The sequence below is a fragment of the Propithecus coquereli genome, unplaced genomic scaffold (genome assembly GCF_000956105.1).
Source record: "Propithecus coquereli isolate 6110/MARCELLA unplaced genomic scaffold, Pcoq_1.0 Scaffold130, whole genome shotgun sequence".
NCBI lineage: Eukaryota > Metazoa > Chordata > Mammalia > Primates > Indriidae > Propithecus > Propithecus coquereli.
Genome location: NW_012137192.1, coordinates 1016527 through 1032657, shown reverse-complemented (window position 1 = coordinate 1032657; position 16131 = coordinate 1016527). Strand labels below are relative to the sequence as shown.

Here is a 16131-nt window from a genome sequence, read left to right as displayed (position 1 = left end):
AATCAATAGCTGCATTCCTCCAGGCTCTTGGCTTTTCCACCTAGTGCCCAGCATTCTTCTCTTTCATAGCATCTACTCTTCCTGTCTCTTCCCTTTATATGTACTTCTCCCACCATCTTTCAAGTCACAGATTTGGTCAGAGTTCATACTAGAAACTGGCACCTTTGACCTCTTTCCAAAGATCTTTCCATTGCACTGTCCTTCAAATCCTGATTTTTAGGTTATCCCAAGCAACATCTCTTTTAAGCAACCTTTCCCAATTTTCCAGTCTTTTCTATGTTCCTACAGCATCCCACCACCACTGTGGGCTTACCACTTTCATACTGTTTATCATATAGTAAGTTCACTTACCATGCTTCCCTGCTGGACTGAGTTATCCCAGTTTCCAACACAGTCCTTGACACAGAATGCATTCACAATTATATTTCACAAATTAAGAAATAAATATGCAATCCTCCTAAGACATATATAGTTTAAAGGACATAGTACAGTTATGTACTATGGAGTTTCACCCGTTGGTTAAGCTCTGTGTTTTTCAGATGCCAATATTCTGAAGTTTCTTCTCTTGTTTATGCAGCATTTATAATAATTCATCTTTTCTGAAACAGCAGAAGTGTATCATTTTGCTCTGTTACACATACCTCTTGACATAGGATTTCTTTTGTAAATTTATTTCAATTGGTTGGCCTGATTTTCATCAGAGACTTCATTTTAAGTTGTTATTTTATCCTCTGATCAGAGTAACTACTCTGTAAAAGAAAGGTATAAAATGTTCAAAGAAGATAGTCATGTCTATTGACACTGTATTAAAATGCAAATGCAATGCAAACTGGAAGAAATCAAGCTGCCAAATAATCTGGACCATTTCTGAGTCCAGGATAACAATTCAAATTACTGATTTTCTCTATAGCAAGCTGTTACAAATCTCTGTATGCATATTGTTTGAAAGGAAACTAACTGCAGAAGTGAACCAGAGATATTCATTCTTCATGCTTCGTTGCCCAATGGGGACACTCAGTGACATTTTCTGACATACTTTCAAAAATAAGCTTTAATTTATCTATACATAATGCAAATTATTTATGAATCATTTTGGGTTTCCAGGAAACTCCAACCCCACTTTTTTAGCCCTAAGCTGTATCCATATACCTTTCATACCTGTCAGTAGACCTTAGATATGCACCCTATTTTGTTCACCTGTTGGTAGTCTTCACCCTTGGGGATTCCCTTCCCTTGAGATTAGCTCAGAAGTTGTATAGAGTCTGTCAAGCTGCTTGCTTTCTTTGTGGAATTTAAACATCGGATTTCACAATTTAAGAATTTCCTTGCTAACCTTTATTTCACTATGTTCTCTGGCCCCCAACTGCCTCTCTAATTTCATCTCTTAGGTTCTTCCTTTGCCTTACTCCATTCCAGCACCTTTGCTGTGCTTGCTGCTCCTACCCCACCATGCACACTCCTGATTCGGGACCATTGCCTTTGCTGTTAACTGTTTCCAATGTTCCCTCTTTCCCCCTGAACTCAGCATGGCCCACCGCTCACTTCCTTTAGGTCTTTATTCTAATATTAATGAATCAAAGAGGTTGCATTGTCTATTCCTTCACTCTTGTTTTGTTTTCATAGCATTTATTACCCTCTGACACATTATATATTTCATTATTGTATCTGAATATATGCTCCATGAGAGCAATGACTTTTTCTGTTTACTGCTTCTACCCCAGCACTTAAAATAGTGTCTGGCACCTAATGGGTGCTCAAAAACTATGTGTTAAATGAATGACTATTACTATAGAAAAATAGAGAATTTTTGAAAAGGGAAAGTGCTAAAGGTTCTGAAGTTTTCAAATAGCACTTAAGATGCAGTTCCTAACCCTTATTGCCTAACTCCTTCGTAGGCAGTCATTAGAACCAGCGGTGCTTATGGACCCAGCTTTCAGTTCTGAGAGGACTCCCACCACTATTTTGCACTCTCTGACATCCCTGATTTTATGTGTTCTCAGTAGGAAGGTACTAATAGATCTGTAAGTGCCAAAAAACATTATGTATGAAAGTGGAATAAGTCTATTTTGTTTATAACCTCATATTACATAAGGCTAACATATGAATACCCTTCTCTGTCAAAAAATATCCTTCATAGTATAGCTTTAAAGGATAAACTAATTCCCTGATAAATCTTCAATAATTACCCATTTAAAATGTGTCCGACGTTTTGGTCTTCTAAACTATACTGAGATGTCCACTCATGTAAAGAAATTTGTAAATTCGTCCATAGCTCCTTCCATTGGATAACTTTCTAGATGTAAAAGTGTCATCTCAAAAAGCACAACTATTTTTAAAGCTTTTGAAGAATACTCCAAAATTTCCTTCCAAAACAACTATAGCAATTTACCAGCAAGGTAATAGAGTGACTATGGTGTCCATGAAAACATTAGTTATTATTTGTCCTTAAAATATTTGTCAGTTTGATAGGTGAAAACTTACTCATTTTCAATTCCCTGGCTATACTACTGAAGTTGAAAGTTTTTGTGTGATTCTTGACTATTAATATATCTTCTTCGTGACATATTCATTCTTCTTTCTTTATCATTTTCTTTTTAATTTTAAGAAAATTTTAGAAACATTATAACTATCAAATCTTTGTCATATATATGCAAAGGTTTTTCCATTTTTTTGGCCATTTACTTATACATCTTCTTTGTAACATACTCATTTCTCTATTTTTTCATCTTTCTCGTTGGATTTCTGGAAATTTATACATATGTATTTATATATATATATACATACATACATAATGACCATTATAAAAAGATATTTCTGCCTTTCTTTTTCATTAAATTTTGTTTTTGAATGTTCTTTTTTTTCAATCAAAACTATCACCTATCTTTATTATTTATGAAATTTAGTGATGTTTGCTTAAGAAGTTATTTCTAAAACATGTTTGGTGGATTTTTAAAGAAATATTAAAATATTTCAGCAATTTGGAAATTATTTTGATGTAATGATTAGCTGACTGCTCTGTTATTAGCATTTATTGGTTATCCAATCTTTCCCTACAGATCTCATGTTTCCTTTATTATATTCTAAATTGTTTTTATGTATATATAGGTCCATATCTTGACTTTCTATTCATTCTATTGTTCTGTCTCTTCATATACTAATATCACATCACCTCAATTACTGCTGTTTATATAAAGCATTTTGTTACCTTGTAGAGCAAATACCCTTTTGTTGTGTCTTTTTAACATTTTCTTGACTAGTCTCAAAACAGTTTTTCTTTCAGGTGAACTTTACAATCATTCCTACACTATCCAAAAAAATTCCATTGGAATTACCTTGCATCCGATCATCTTAATTTTGAAAGAATTTACATATCTATAACATTTTATTTTGTAATATAAAAAATGCCAGGCCCGGTGGCTCCACTCCTATAATCCCAGCTACTCAGGAGGCTAAGGCAGGAGGATCACTTGAGCATAGGAGTTGGAGGCCTGCCTGAGCAACATAGTGAGACCCTGTCTCTATTTAAAAGAAAAAAAGTAAAAACAAAATCTAAAAGCAATAATATTAAAAATCATGCAGCCCCTGCCTGGCAGGTTCGAGGTGGATGCACTGGACAGTCCGCGGGCTCCCTCAGGATTATGCACTTCCATCCAGCGCTTCCAACCCAGACAACACCCAATATGACCCAACCTCCTCTGGGTGTCCACAAGTGGCGGGCATGTTACACTGAGGAGTGGGTGCCATGAGCCTTCTCTGGAACCATGAACCTCTTATCTTGTAAGCCCCTTACCTTTCACAGGGACCACAGATGCTTTGCATGTGGAATGGAAACTGGATTCCAAAGTTGGTAACACTGATCTGTTCAAAAAAAGAAAGAGAAACAAGAATTTCTATAAGGAGGCCATGTTGAAAGGTTATTTTGCTGTAACTATTTAGCAAATAGTTTAGACTTTGGTGGGAAAAAGCTGAAATACCATCCCAATAATGATAATCTAGGATGAGCAGAAAAAGAAGACTGTTATTGAAACAGAAGTTTCTACACAAGTTAAGGCAGTCAAATTGTGATGAGATAGATTTGTGGTTGTTTTGGGTTCCATGATTAAGGTATTTACATGGAAACACAGTCCTCATCAGTTGCATGTCTTTGAAACCTGCTATAACCCTAAAGGCCTTTGTGTCTTGTATCCCGATGGATAGTAACATCTCTCTCCTGGCCTCCCCGAGCATGCACGTGAGTCAACTGTATTGCTCTCAACCTGTAAGGAACGCCAATTGCAACTGCATCTTAAAAGGGGACCCTTTATAAGAATGTTTGCTACTTCATCAGGGCATTTAATTTGGGAACTATGGCTCTCAAACTGCAAATATTTATTGCATTAACTTCAATCAGGAAGCTTCCCTCATCTGTGTAGCCAGTGACCATGGCACAGTACACATTTTTGCTGCTGAAGATCCAAAAATGAATAAACAATCTAGTTTGGTGTCAGCCAGTTTCCTTCCAAAATAAGTTCCAAATGGAGTTTTTTTCAAATATCAGGTTCCCTCAGGCTCACCATACATTTGTACCTTTGGAACGGAGCCATATGCTGTCATTGCAATTTGTACAGATGGCAGCTACTACAAATTCCTGTTCAGCCCCAGGGGGAGTGTATCCTGATGTCTGGCTGCAGTTTCTAGAAATGACAAGCTGTGACTCTTTATAAGTGTGTGCAATCAACACTCACTGCTGACCTCCCCCTTTAAGCACTGAATATGCCTCTCGTACTCCTCTGGTGCTGAAATGTGGACCTTGTGGGTAACAGGTTGGAGGGACTCTCCTGGGTGACTCTTGGTCTTAAAGCCATATGTGACTGTTTGCTTTCCTAAGCAAGGCTTCCATTTCCAGTATGTAAAAGAAAAAAAAAAAGAAAAAAGAAAAATTGACAAGGCATAAGTAGATACTCAAATGTCTTTGAACAACGTATGCCTGATATTGGCTTGTCATCTTTTAGTTCAACTGTGAAATTAACTTTAGCTGTTCCACTGCATCCTTTATACCTAAAATTTTAAGGACTCCATACAAAGGGACTAAGGGGCTAGGTTGAGAAAATGATGAATGAATTGAAATTTGTTTTTGGCAATATATCCTGTCATTTTTATTGAGTCTATGTAGGGACATGAACAAATGTGTAAACGTTAGTTCTTATAGTATACAAGATTTAAATAGAATAATAACAACAGTGGCTTGTCTTAGAAAAGGAGCAAGGAATTCCTACTCTAGTCTGAACATGAAGAACAAGACACAACTGTGAAAGAAAACACAATGTGGACATTTCACCTTGTGTAAATTCAGCATTGTGGCATTTCCTATGTCCACAGTGGTGTTTGGTTTGTATGCATGTGTGACGGTGTTCTCCTGTTTCTGTGGCGGTGCTGTTGGAATTGCTGCCAACGCCAGACCCATCCCAGGAGCAGAAGCCTTTGTGGTATCACTGATGGGAGTAGCCAGTCTTCACAAGGGCAGTGACTCTGTTTCCTGAATGAGGAGAGTCTGCTTTAATTCCAGGTTAAAACTAAATTTCTGTCTTATATGTAGGGAACAAAGTAATGCATAGACTTTCAAAATTAGTCCTTAAAGAATTTTTTTTTTTTAATTTAGGGTATATGAAGGGAAACACTCAACAAAGGGAAATCTCTTTCAACAAAGTGGTACCCAAAAGAATGTCCTTTGGAGATTACTGTCAGTATTGAGCATAATGCCCTACTTTGTCATTTCCATTTATCTTTCTCGCCATCTTTTCCTCTCTCCACCATTTATAAAAATAGCTACACACTAGCATTTTGGGAATAAAAGGCTCGTAGCCTCCTTTTAAAAAATATTGGGTAACTATAACAGTTTATAGGCTCTGCATTTGAGGTATGTATTTAATTTTTTAAAACTCCCTCTAAAGAGACTGAATTTTGTGTTTTTGATTACAGGTTGCAAACATTAAAAATTTACATAGCAGCAAGTTCTCAGTTTTGCCAGTTCCTTTATTGGCATCTAATCAACTAACTTTACAAAGTGGATTTGATATAAAGTGTGCATGCTATTTTTCTGTATATTTAATCATGAAATTTAACTTTGTACAATATTTGTAATGTTTATTTTAAATAAAAGTGACCATTTTGTTATTGAAAAAAAATCTAGGACCAGGATCAAGGTCTGCCAAAACTTTATCCAGGGAATATTTGAACATATGTTCCTACATGAGAAAACTCCATAATGTAAAGATGTTGTCATTATCATTGTTTTGGTAAATTAATTTAGAAGCATATAATAATAAACGCCTCTGAGAGATTTTATTGACTTTTCAAAATTATATTTTAAATTGTGAGAGTAACCTGAAGGAAACAGTCAAATAAAACAAATAAAGGGATATTTACCTAATCAGCAATTTAAAGTATTAGTCAAAAATTATTAGGTTAATCAATAGAACTAAAGCAAGTAATCCTGGAAAGGCATATTCTAACTATGGGGTTAGGGATGAACTGAGAATGTTATGCTGTCAAAATTAACACACTCTCATACTAATTCTTCAGAGAAAAGCAACTAGGATTAGGCCCAATTATTTTCAGTTTAATGTAGGATGTCTTGTGATGCAAACATAGACATGGATTAAGCAAAACTCTTTCAGGATAATTAAGCTAAGGTACCAGTTGACAGAAAATAGAATTAGAATTATATTAAGAATAATATGAATTTCAAAATAAATAGGAAATCTCCTCAGAATGAAAGTAATCTTTAAGGTGGCAAAATTTGTGTGATTTTTGATTTTCCATACACTAAGGGAAAACTAGGTGCAGTAGGATTGAAAATTCCACCCCCTTATAATGTCTTTACTACCATTACCACTCTCTTTTTAATTTTGGGACAATTTACAGAAACTTCCAGAAAAGACCTTAAATGTGGCAATTAGTACAGTCAATGAAGCTTGATGTTGAAAAAGATGTTTAAGTATTTTGAAAAAAGGCATTTAAACAATAGATCAAAATGAATTCCAGATATATTATTATTCTTATAGATATTATATTTAGATAACAGAAGCCATGAAGTGAAACAAAACAAAACAAAAAGCATAAAACATACTAGAAACATTAGGGATTATTTCATTTACTTAAGATTGGAGATATATAGATATAATTTTTGCAAGAAACCACAAAAAATGTCAAGCATATATTCTAAAGGACATATTAATTTTACTACATTGCAGTATAAAGTATCTTTTATGTCAAAAAAGATAATAAAATAAGGCAAACAAAAAATATGGGGAAAATATTGCCAAAAAATATGAAAAAGACTAAACCATAGGCATAATGTGATTATTATGTGCTTGGCAGCCTTGATCTTAACCAAGGTGTCCTTAATGGGTCTCCACAGGCAACATGATCTAGAGTCTAGGACCAAACCCCCTAACCAGCATGCAAAGAAAAAGGAAAGCCCAAATTCCCCATCTTATGGGCATTCCTGAGCTTCTCAAAGTATCTATATTACAAAGAAAACCTCTCTCCTTCCTTAATTTAAAAGAGGAAGAAGATAAAGAAGACAAACATCCCAGTGGAAAACTGGTAATAGGACAGGGAGAAACAATTCACAGAATATAATTTCCAGTATATGAAAACAACCCTCTTCACATTTAAAAAGGACAAATAATATACCATGCTTTGTTTATTAAGCTGTGCACTTCTAGTGCACTACAAATTAGCAAAACCTGCCCCCGAAGCAATTTGACAATAAGTAGAAAAAGCTTTAAAATTGTAACTTACACTTTGACCCAACAATTCCAATTCTAGGATTCTGCCCTTAGGAAATCACAAGAGATACAGAGATGTGAGGAATAATTTATGTACAAGAATGAACATTGCAGAGTTCTTAAAATATAGAAAATTGGAAACAACCTAAATGCTCATTGCAAGTTAATAGTTACATAATTTATAGACTAGGCCTATGGTGTAATATTATGCAGCTACTAGAGTATTGTTTTCAGAGAACGTTGAATATGATAGGAAATTCTCATGGCATAATTTAAATGAATAGAAATAAGAGATAAATATGTAATATATATGTGTGTGAATGGAAAGGAGTGTGTGAAATATTTATGATGGTTATTTCTGGGTCTGGTCTTTATGAATAATTTTTTATTTTCTCCTTTATACTTTAATTGTCAGTGTTTTACTATGAGCATACGAACCACTTATAACAAAAAGGCACTAAACTTTATTTCAATTCCTAATAACTTCAGGAAAAAAACCTATGAAATACTATTAATTCATTTTGTTTCCAAAATATATTGCATTTGGACTTAGTTTTTGTTTTGTTTTCATTCTAAATTTGTGCTTTAAACTTATCTTTGTGAATTAAAATCCTCAGTTTTAGAAAGTGACATCTTAGCACATATTATTCTATTGGGAAATTTTACCAGATACTCTCAGCTCAAGCTAAGATTGATGGACATGTATGCTGAGGACTGCACAATGATTTTTCACGGGAACAGAAATATTTGTAGAGATCAATAGATCAGTTCCTTTCAGACAATAAACACTTTGCCTTTCTAGACATTCACAATAAAAACAAAGCAAGACACTTTTTTTTTTTTTTAGTTTGATATTTTCACTTCTCTATTTGTTTTGGGCTAAAAGGCAAGCATTTTTTTCTGAACTTGCATGTCTATAAAATAGTACTTATGGATGAAGTAAATATAAACAAAATAGAAATAAACAGGAAATCCCTGGATAACTAAAACATTCATTGATTATATGCAGAATCCCAAGGAAAGAATTTAATTACATTCTATTTTGGATTTTAAATATTAAAATAATATTTGTGTTATCACTGTGGTTTTAAATTTTATATCTCAAAGATGTGTCACTTCCTCATTATGTTCAGGAGGCTTTGGTATAGCCTTGCTCTTTTTCATCCATAGTAGCGCCACAGAGGTTTTCTATACCCAATCTGATTATGTATCTCTTCTTCTTCAGAGTCTTCAGAGTCTCTCCTTGGCGTTGCTTTGTAGGATTTACAGCCTCCTGCCCCTGCCAAACTTCTGCCCTCCTCTCACTGTTCCACCCCATGGCTGCTCTAGCTATGTTCCAGCTACCAACATTTTCCCAGCAAGCTGGGCACTTTCCAGGCTCTGTGATGTTGTTGGCTATTCCTTTCTCATTAAATGCCTGTCCCAGCTTCTCTACTTGGCAAGAAATGCTTCATCCTGTAAGATTCATCACAGACGTAATTGTTTTGGCCAAACTTTGCCTACCTACCCCAAGGTGAGTTAGTCCTTCCTTCCTCTTTGCTCCCATATTACCCTCAAGTCATCTTGCATAATGTCATTGATTATGCTGTTATGTATGTACATAGTAGTTCATATAGACTGCGAGTCTATGGGGATAGGGACTGGTATGAGTCCTCCATTACTGGAAGTGTTCAAGTCCAGCACTGGAACCAAAGGATGAGGCAGGCTATAGTAGAAACCCAGCCTTGGCTGGGTGGTTTGCCAATTAATAGATACCCCTTTTGGTTCTAAGCATATGGGATTTCCTTGACTAGCTCACCATTCTCAGAAGGGAAGAGGGAGGAGGAAGTTAGGGTGTGGGGCTGGGCAGGGGGTGAAGTCTCTGGTATCTTTTCCAACTTTAATCAGCAACTTATTAAATATGGTCTTTTATCCTCATCATTTCCTGAGATTCCAGGGCTCTGGTGAATGAAAAGCAGGTCTTCTTACTATAAAACGTTTGAGGAAACTACTGGACTAATAACAAGTAATGTTATTAAGCATTTGTTATGTACCAGGAGTTCATCTAAGTGCTTTACATATATTAATATAGTTCGTAAAACTTGCTTAAACATATATTATGAATAAGTGATGATCTTGTTGAAACCCAGGCAATATGATCCAGATCCCTACAGCTTTCTGCCAGCTGTGATCACAGGTACATTATCATCAGAATTCTTGTTTGCCTCTCAAATTGTTAGCCTCTAAACATTTAATTATGGGGCTTAAGGTCAACACTGACTGAACATAATCTATTTTCCGAAGTTGTTCCCTTTCAAAGTCCAGGAAACAACAAACCCAAGTTCATGCAACCTTGTTCCCCTTTGCACTTGTCGTCCAAGTGCCCTTGTGACCTCTATCTTCTTTCCTTCACTCCTGTTTACACATTGCAGCCCATTGATCTTAAAAGACACAGAACAGATCATATTACTCCCCAGCAAAACAATTCTTCAAGATTAACGCACTGCTTTTGGAATAATGTCCAAATATGAAACGAAAAGCCTTGCAGGAGGTGGGCCCGTTGTTCTGAGTGTCAGGTCTGGGCTCAATAGAAGTCAAAAACAAAGCAGGAAATTAGGCCATAAAGAGACCCTGAGTGCAGCTTCAAGATGTGAGGCTCACTGTAGCATCTATACCCTGCATGTCCCAGAACTTCCAAATACACTTGGTTCTCTCATGCATTTGCACATGTTGTTCCCTGCCTGACATTTGTCCCTTATGTTAGGCAGGGTTTTCCAGAGAAACAGAACCAATAGAATATAAATAGATACCATATATACAACAAGATTTATTATGAGAGATTGACTCACGTGATTATGGCAGCTAAGAAGTCCCAGGATCTGCCCACTGCATGCTGGAGAACGAGGAAAGCTGGTGGTGGAGTTTCAGTCCGAGACCGAAAGCCTAAGAACCAGGGGAGATGATGGTGTAGGTCTCACTCTGAGTCTGAAGACCTGAGAACCAGGAGTGCCCATGTCTGACGGCAGAAGAGTATGGATGTCCCAGCCAAAGCAGAGAGAGCGGATTTACCCTTCTTTCATCTTTTTGTTCTATTTGGGCCCACAATAGACTGGATGGTGTCCTTCAGTATTGGGTATGGTGATCTTCTTTTTTCAGTCTATTGATTCAAATACTAATCTCTTCCATAAAACCCTCACAGACACACCCAGAAATAATGTTTTACCAACTAGGCAGGCATCCCTCAGCCCAAAGTGATATACAAATTTAATCATCACACCTTTTTTCCTGACAAATTCTTATTTGTCCTAAAGTTTTGAGCTAAGCCACAAAAGACTGGTCTAGGCTGGAGGACCTAGGAGATTGCCTACTTAGACTTGGCTTAACTTGTTTCACAAGATTGGCAGACAGAGAAGTTGAACTGAGATGTAGTTGTAATAAAGCCCCTGCTGATCCCAGGGCGTGTTAGTTTCCTATGGCTGCTGTAACAAATTACTGCAAACCAGGTGACTTCAAATAGCACACTTTTTCTCTCTCATAGTTTTGAAGGCCAGAAGCCTGAAATCAGTTATCACTGAACCCAAATCAGTGTGTCCATAGGGCCGAACTCCCTCCAAAGGCTCTAGGGGAAAATCATTCCTTGCCTTGTTGGTATTCTTTGGCTAGTGGCTGTGTCACTCCAATCTCTGCCTCTGTCCTCCTATCACCTTCTCGTGGGATTGATTGCATTTAGGAACCACCTTGATAATCCAGGATAATGCCCTAGTCTCAAAACCCTTAACTTAGTCACATCTGTGAAGAGCTAGTTTCCAGATGAAATAACATTTACAGGTTCCAGGCATTAGGACATAATATCCTTGGGGTGTGATTTTTCAGCTTCCCACATGTGGAGAGCTCTGGAATTTAGATGGCCCATCATAATTACCTCCCAACTGAGGCAAGGCAGTTAAGCTTTTGCATCCCTAAACTGATAAATTAGGTGAGTCAGATTACCTATGAAATGGGGGAACACACTTGGCTGACGGGGCTCCCTTTGGTGAAAGGCAATTTCCAGGAAAAGGCTCAGCTCTGAGCCCTCAGCAAATCAAGCTACTGTCAGCTGGGGTTAATGATTTGGTCCTAAAGGGGTGGTCTGGGTGGCACATCACCACATCCGCCCAACCTGCTACCTTTTATGGCCTATAACTGTGCCACAGTCATTGATTTCTGGGCATTATTTGTACTGAGTCATGAAGCCCTCTATAGGCTTGACCATTGCCTATCCCAAGAGCATACTTTAAGCATCACTCTTCCTTTAAAATCTTCCTATAATTTGCCTCTCTCCACTTTTCTCCTATACAGAATTATTCTTTTTCCTTTGTTCCCATGTCACTTTATTCATACCTCTTTCAGTACTCATTCTAATCATGTAATGATTAATATTTACATGTCTGTCTTCCCTTACTAGACTGTTAGCTCCTTAAGGGTAGGGTTCCTGATTTGTTCCTATTTGCAACTGCCTCAGTATCTGGCAGACCGTAGGTGCTCATAAATTTTTAATGAATGCACTAATAAATGTAGCTTAAAGCAGCCACTCTCTGCCCCTTTATCAATTGGTGGAGCAGATGGAACAGCCAACTGTGTGAACGAAAGCCATCAAGCATGTCCAGCAGAAGTGACTGAGGGTGTATCAGGAGGCTGTAAAGTAAACAATATCTCAAGGGTCACAGCTGCTTCACTCTGCCTTTCAGCCAAGAAATGCCATGATTTACTTTCTGTTCTTGCCAAGGATGAAGAAATAAAGTCATAAACAAAAATGAAGGAGTAAAGAATTGCTCAGCTTGGATGGACAGGTCAATCTGCTTGCCCACCTGTGGCCAGGCAAGCGTGATCAAAGAATAATATACTTTCCCCTTCTATTCCCATCTCACAGTCTTTATTCTTTAACAAGGATGAAGGAAGCTCCAACAGGAAATGGAGTTCCACTTCTGACATCACTGACAAAGTCAGTTTTATACACAGATGACACTGAGTGTCCTCATCATTGTAGGGACTTATCGAAATCTGCCTCGAAAACACCCCTTTTGTCTCCAGAGTGCTAAATTTCCAGAGTGCTCCTGTGTAGTATCTATTTCACAGGGACAGTTGGAGGATTTTGCAATTAGGAATTAATGAATGTAGAAGCTCCTAGAACAGTACACATGGCACACACCTAGTAAATGTTTTTGTTCCTTCACTTTTCTATAACAGTTTAAGTTCAATCACAAGTTATTTATTCATATGGAAGGTTTGGCAGAACGCAGTCAATATATTTGTTCATGTGTGTTTTATTTTTGAAGTTTACATTTGTTAAAGAAACATATGCATATAGTAAAAGTTCAAACAGTAGGAAGCAATATTAAATGAAAAGAAAATTTTTCTGTCCTCCTCTCCCCAAACCTTCTGTCAGCACAATTATTCTAAATAATATGCCGAAATCTGTTTTTTCCCTATTTATCAATTATAGGTAGTAACTGTAAACTTTGCATATGAAAGATGAGGAATTTGATTGATTTATACTACTACTTCCCTCCTAGTTTTGTTATTTTTATTGTTACTTAATTGTTTGACTGGTTTCATTTATAACTATAAGCAATATATGTAAATCTCTATGTCTAATTCTTGTCATAATGTAAGTTATTCCTTGATATCTGCCATTTAAATAATGAAATTGTAAATTTGTAGAGCCTCATATCCAGTATTTGACGGTAAACTGACTCAGTCAGTGGTGGAGGAGGCAGAGGACTGATTTGTTCCATTTTCTATTTTTGTGGCTGATTTCAACCCACCAACCTGACTTTGAATTGCCTTCTATAATTATAATAATCTTCAACGATTTTTCTATGGTTTGGCTTTTGAGAAATCAATAACTGCATTTACAAAATTATGATTATGCGAATGTTATTCAATAGAGAACCAAATATTGTGATTCCCACAGAGAAAGAAATGTAATCTTGATGGGAAATAAAGTAGATGATAAAATAAACTGTAATTTTCAAGTTCCCATTGTATTTTAGAAATAATTAAATCTATCAATCTGAAGGAGAACATACCTCTTCCGAAACAAAAGAGGTAATATAATGTAGCAGGAATAACAGATAATGGAAAATAAGTACTAACTTTTATATAGTTTTGATCACAGAAGTATGCTGTTTTGCAAAACACTTGGAAGGACATCCTGCAGGCTTAGCATTATTTAAGGTTACTACCAAAAAGAAAACAGAGACAGAAAATTATTTCCCATCTGTATCATAATAACTCCCCAAAAATACCAGAAAAATGGACCCAGATTCTAAGCAAGAATTTCAGTGGTATGAAACAAAGGGGAGACAGGTTTGTGGTTTTGTGTAAACATGTAAGATCAAGGCTTCCTGCCTGAGATGTCATTGGCAACTGCAGACCCGCTATTTTGCCAAGTATGTGCAAAGTGCAGGATGCAGAATCGCGTATCTTTTTTAACTCTTTTTTTATACTTCTCTCTATCTTGGAACAAGAGGAGTTTCTCCAGTAATGAAAATGTTCTATTTCTTCACTGTTCAGTTTTATGTATTGTCTTAGTCCATTTGCTTTGCTATCAAAGAAATACCTGAGGCTGGGTAATTCATAAAAAAAAAGGTTTATTTGGCTTCCAGTTCTGCAGGCTGTACAAGAATCGTACCAGTATCTGCTTCTGGTGACGGCTTCAGGGAGCTTCCACTCATGGCGGAAGGAGAACAGGCATATATGGCAACATGGCAAAAGGAAGGCAGCGAGTGAGAGAGAGGAGGAAGTGCCAGGGTTTTTTTAAACAATCAGATCTCACAGTAACTAATAGAGTGAAAACTCACGCATTACCAGACCATGGCAGCAAGCCATTCATGAGGGATCTGCCCCCATGACCCAAACACCTCTCACCAGACCCCAGCTCCAACATTGGGGATCAAATTTCAACATGACATTTGGAGTGGACAAATATACAAACTATGCTTTCTATCTATCTATCTATCTATTCAGTGGTAGTCACAAGTCACCTGTGGCTATTAAGCACTTGAATTGTGGCTAGTGCAACTAAGAAAGGAATTTTTAACTTTATATAATTTTAATTCTGTTAAAACTAAATAGCCACATGTAGCTTGTGAGTGCATGCTGACAGGGCAGTTCCTGAAGAAGCCATGGACTAATGGAAGACAAACATTCCTCCACTGGGAACTTTATAGTTTGGCCAGAGAATGAAGCAATCTGCTCAGCTACTGCCCAGGAGGTCCTTCTTGCCCTGGTTGGCTGGGTTATATACACAGTCAGGGGAAAATAAGAACGTCAGCAATTCTGTGACACTGAACCTTTACTATGGAAGTTGAATATTCCAAGCATAAAAGTCAAATGGAGTTTCTTTTATTTCACTTTCTTTATTGCTCAAAATCATGATATGTTGTAGTTTGCTTTGTATTTGGGCTATGATGTTCTTGTATATATATTAAATATCTTTGTTATTTCTGGAGATTCTAAATGCTTTTGCTTTTCCTGGTGGGCATAAAAACTACATACCTTGAAAACATTAAGGGCTTCTAGTTGGTTTTTTGTGTTGTTGTTGTTTTTTTAATGCTCTCTGTTTAATGGAATCTGCTTTTCATGAGGACATTGTTCTCAGAGCCTTGTGAATTCCTACACTAATTTAGGGCTTTTGCTTATTTTACCTGCTAAACAATGGGCCTCTTGATTTTGCTTGTCATATTCCTGGGATAATTTATTCATATATTAATTAAATATTTGTTGAATACCTACTAAATGCCAGATACTGTTATAAACACTAGAAAATCAGCAGTGAACAAACCAAGTCCCTATACTCAATGAAGTTCCTATTTTAGTAGGGGGAGACACCAAGTAAAAAAATAAATAAAAATAATATGTCAAGTAGTGAAAATAAAGCATAGTAAGAGAAAAAGAGAATGCTGTGAATGGAGAAAGATTTGTGACTATTTCATAAAGGCTGGTCATGGAAACCTTTACTAGTATGATAGCAGTTTGAGTGGAGAACAAAAAGAAGAAAGAAGAAAGTCATATGAAAATTGGGTGAAAAAAGTGCCAAGCAGAGGAAACAGCAAATGTAAATATTTCCAGGGAAGACTGCTTAGGGTAATGGGTTGAGCTCTTTGTCCATGGGCCGGGTTTGTCAACCTACCCTAATTTGTATAAATGGAAGAACACAGGCAGGACACCTTAAAGACAGCTGTAACAGTGGGGCAGGAACACTACTATTAGAGATTCTAGCTTTGCCTTGGAAGAATGCCTTTGTATTTTTTATAAGGAAGATTGGGACTGCAGCCTGACTTGCTCTGTGAGAATGTGTGTGTGTGTGTGTGTGTGTGTGTGTGTGTGTGTGTGTGTG

At 36.7% G+C, this 16131-nt stretch overlaps 1 protein-coding gene across 1 annotated transcript in view; it reads right to left on the bottom strand.

Annotated features, from left to right (window-relative positions):
- Positions 1-1880: 1880 nt before the first annotated feature.
- LOC105805582 (E3 ubiquitin-protein ligase Topors-like) overlaps positions 1881-16131 on the bottom strand; it is a 44477-nt gene continuing 30226 nt past the window's right edge. The window contains 2 exon segments of the mRNA XM_012638514.1: positions 1881-2019; positions 3791-3858. Coding sequence (XP_012493968.1) covers positions 1881-2019; positions 3791-3858 — 207 coding nt within the window.